Here is a 3876-nt window from a genome sequence, read left to right as displayed (position 1 = left end):
CACGCTTTAGGCTCGATATGTGCAGTTAAAACTGATATACCGGGACCATTGAACCGAAAAAGCGGAAACAAACGGATTATGTCGACCTCCCCGACCCTACCTGATTCCGGTAGTTTGTCATCGTTCCATTCTCCAAATGAAGAGTTTTTTCCACGTTCAGCCGGACACCACCGGGGGTTTTCTGGTGCAGCACATTCCGGAGATGTCTGGAACTCAGAAGATCAATCTGAACGGAACTTGGATATTATTCCTGGCCTAGCATATTTTGCTTTGGCGTCAGATATTCTTGGTGATGTGCTGGGCGGCGGTGGTCTGAAACATACACAAGCTTGTCTGCTCGCGGCCCTGTATACTGGCCAGCTCGCCCGCCCATTTTCCAGCCATGCTTGGATATGTGAAGCTTCAAGAGCCTGCCAAATTCTTCTACGACCGTAAGCTATCGTATTTGTAAAAACATTGAGTTCGTTGGACTGACTTGTTTCTGTTTAGCCGTACATTTGATCGTATTCCGAATGGAACGCGCCAGAAGGAGCTAATCAATTTTGCCTTTTGGACATGTTTGCAACTTGAAAGGTATAGCCATATACTGCTGCTTGATTCCCTTTTTCTTTTTCCTTTTTTTTTTTAAAGCTCACATGCTTTATAGCGATATTCTCGCGGAACTTGATCTTCCAGCTAGCGGGATAAGCCGCTTTGAAGATCGGTTTTCCACTCACGCCGGTCTCTTCATAAGTACAAATGAACTGCAAACTCCCGACCCACTTACCATGATCTACTATGTTGCGCAAATTCACTTACGGAAGGTCCTGAATCGCGTCCACACAGAGTTATACAAAGCTGAGTGTATGTACTCTAATTTTAATCTTCATGTTTCCTATGTCTTACTACAGAACAAGAATAGTCCGGTCTAATATTGTAATTTCCCCACAGCGCCTGATTCTAAGGGACCAAAAGTATCTTGGACGACCAAAGTACAAGAAGCCTTGAGTTGTAACCTCGAAGCATGGAGAACCGGACTGCCAGATAATATGCGATGGGAGGAATCCGACCCTCCTTCCAACAACATTATCATCGCACGAATGCGCGGGAAGTACTACGGGTGCCGCTACATTATCCATCGGCCCTTATTGCACCATGCCCTGCATCCAATGTCCAAATACCTCCCAGGGGCTGCCAATTCCATCGCACCAAGCAGCCCTTCCAACATGTCCAGTTCACAGTCACAGGCTTCACCACCGTCTGCTCACCCAGCTCATCTTTCACAAAATATGGAACGGTTCCCAAATGACATGGGTCCTCCCAGTAGACCAGGGATGCTCCCTGATCACCAACAACTTTCGCTCAAATCTCTTGACTCGAAGGTCCGTAAGGCTTGCCAGGCGTGTATTGACGCGGCAATACAGAGTACGATAGCATTTGATGGCGTCCAGGGACGACCGGTTGTCACTAATATCTTTGGAACGGCACATGCGTAAGTCAAAACAGTTTTAACTGACATTCATTTTATACTTTTCAATAGACTCATTCTGGAATATCCTGACCAAATTGTGAGAAAAACAGTCAATTCGGAAATATGCTCGTGTTGTCCGCAACTTACATGTCACCTCTGTCGCAGCTCGTAGATCGAGAAACACTCCGATCGCTCCTTAACCGCACGATCAATTTTCTCTTGCAAAGCCGGCATATTTCCCCAACTCTTAGTAAGGATGCTGAAATACTGACACTGATTCGGCAAAAAATATTTGATACTCCGACCACAAGCTTTTAGACCGCTGACGGGGACATGACTTGACTGCCATCACGATCACCTCGTCTCTTGCCGCCATCCTTGTGGAGCTTTTGGCAACTGTATTGTTTTTCTCCTTTTTCTTCTTTTGTTCCTTTATTTTCGTTATACATATTCCCATCTATACTCCATACGTGATTATTTATACTTGTTTTTTTTGGGGGGGGGGTTTCTTTTCTTTTCTTTTTATACCATGAATTCTTTATCTTTGGCTTCGGTGGCAGATTTGTGATTTAGCTTCATATTTTTTGGGCGGTACTATCTGATTTTGACGTTAGCCATTTTTAGTTTTATTGACCTTTTTTCGCCTATGCTTCCTTTATCAGTTTTTTTATTTTATTTTACTCTCTATTAATGGTCAAAAGATTTGTTTCTTCTCTCCTTTTGGAAGAAGAGCTATGTATGAACATGTCTTTTCGTTTGGGATTTTTCCTTCTCCTTTAGGGAGTTAGCAAGCAAATTTCAGGCAAAAAGGGTTGGATACCTCGCTGCTGGGAAAATTTTGTTTTCATCCAAACAGGCCGCGCACTGCAGGCTTTGATCGCTGTTATGAATCACCAGCGAGGATTGGCCGGGACAAGGGTTTCTTTTATGTATGGAATTGTTTGCAGCTTGCTGTGTTGTGACACCTCCAATCTCATAATGAATACTAAACTACCCTGCTTTTTTTTATATGTATATACTGGACATGTATAGATTCGTGCCTGTGCTCTCCACCCTATCTGATGATTTTGAGAATGCATATTTTTGAGAATGTGTGTACATGCACATGTACTGGACATTTGCCATGCATATTATTTATTGGTCAGAAAGCCTCCTGGTCCCAAATTCCAAATTCCAGAGGAGCTCAAGGAAAGGGATCTTTAGCTACTTGCCCACAATCTGCTGAAGTTCTTAGCTACAACACAATTCTTCAATAAAGCATTCACATTGTGTATAGTTGGGTTGTTCTTCTCTTTGGCCTGCTTCCTTAGTCCTTAAGTGTTGTATTAGTAAAACATTCCCGGTTAATTCACATATTCCATTTGTTATATTTTGAGATATACCTGTGAATGGATGTGCACATCAATCAGGTAATTTTTCATACATTGTGTGAGGTTATAGTTATATAAGATTACTTGTTTCATCATATCATTTTTAGTATTTTTGGATACTTTTTTTCATGTGTTTTCAGTATGATTCTAAATGTAGATCATAGCTAAATTGAGCATTTGTAGAGAACCAAACACACTCGATATGCAAAGCCCATCACCAGAAATTCCTCCTATTCCACCGAAAAGCATAACGCACTCTGAAGGCCCCAAAACAGCCAACAGACACCACAACCAGCGCTGCAAGCATCCTAAACGGAGACCAGAAACCAGCAGAGGTCCCAGCAACAATTGGCCTCCCAGCAATAATAGGCCTTGCTTCGATGGTGGGTTTTACTCTATCAACTTCACCATTAGCGGGCTTTGCAATGGGAGCCTTGATCCAACCCTTCTGATCAGTATGGACGATACTCTTATACCAAGCATCGGCAATCAATCTATACCCCTCATCAATCGGATGAATACCATCAGTAGCGTTGATGTGTCGCGTAGTCACAGTCGCCAAATCAACAAGGAGCACATGTTTCCCAACCTCCGTCCGCTGCTCCATGACAGCCGGCAGTGCAGCATTGAACGCGACCCTCCGTGCTTCGCGGTTGCGATCCAGCAACGGCGGTAGTGTCGCAACCAGTACGACGGCATCTGGACAGGCCGAGACGATATCGTCAACGACGCGGCCCAGCACCTCTGGCGCAATTTTCAGATTGATTTTGAAGACCACATCGTTGGTGCCGGCGAGCAGGAGGACGATGTTGGGGCGTTCGACGTAATCTAGCTTTCCGGTGTTGCCGACGGCCCCAATGGGGAATCCCTTGTGTCCCTCATGTCGGTTGTTACTCATCGAGCCGTGTCTTTCACGGCCGATGTATTCTACCTTGTTCCATCTGGAGAGGAGGTCGTAGAGTGGTAATCGGTAACGGTTGCCATCGCTGCTCCCTTGGCCATATGTGATCGCGTAACCGAAGGGGGAGGATCCGTAGGCTGGAGCCTCCAGCGATG

At 44.8% G+C, this 3876-nt stretch overlaps 2 protein-coding genes across 2 annotated transcripts; one reads left to right on the top strand and one right to left on the bottom strand.

Moving 5' to 3' along the window:
- Positions 1-78: 78 nt before the first annotated feature.
- Positions 79-1792, top strand: HCAG_07405 (predicted protein; the record flags this gene model as incomplete). The annotated part of the gene is made up of 6 exons (XM_001537933.1): positions 79-431; positions 490-573; positions 647-843; positions 931-1471; positions 1520-1547; positions 1769-1792. 6 exons carry the CDS (start codon positions 79-81, stop codon positions 1790-1792), a joined length of 1227 nt encoding a protein of 408 aa, XP_001537983.1.
- Positions 1793-2814: 1022 nt separating this feature from the next.
- Positions 2815-3718, bottom strand: HCAG_07404 (predicted protein; the record flags this gene model as incomplete). Its single annotated transcript, XM_001537932.1, has 2 exons — positions 2815-2832; positions 3077-3718. 2 exons carry the CDS (start codon positions 3716-3718, stop codon positions 2815-2817), a joined length of 660 nt encoding a protein of 219 aa, XP_001537982.1.
- Between the last annotated feature and the right edge of the window lie 158 nt (positions 3719-3876).

This window comes from Histoplasma capsulatum, genomic scaffold (assembly GCF_000149585.1).
Source record: "Histoplasma capsulatum NAm1 scaffold_8 genomic scaffold, whole genome shotgun sequence".
Lineage (NCBI taxonomy): Eukaryota > Fungi > Ascomycota > Eurotiomycetes > Onygenales > Ajellomycetaceae > Histoplasma > Histoplasma mississippiense.
This window is presented reverse-complemented; position numbering and strand designations above follow the sequence as displayed.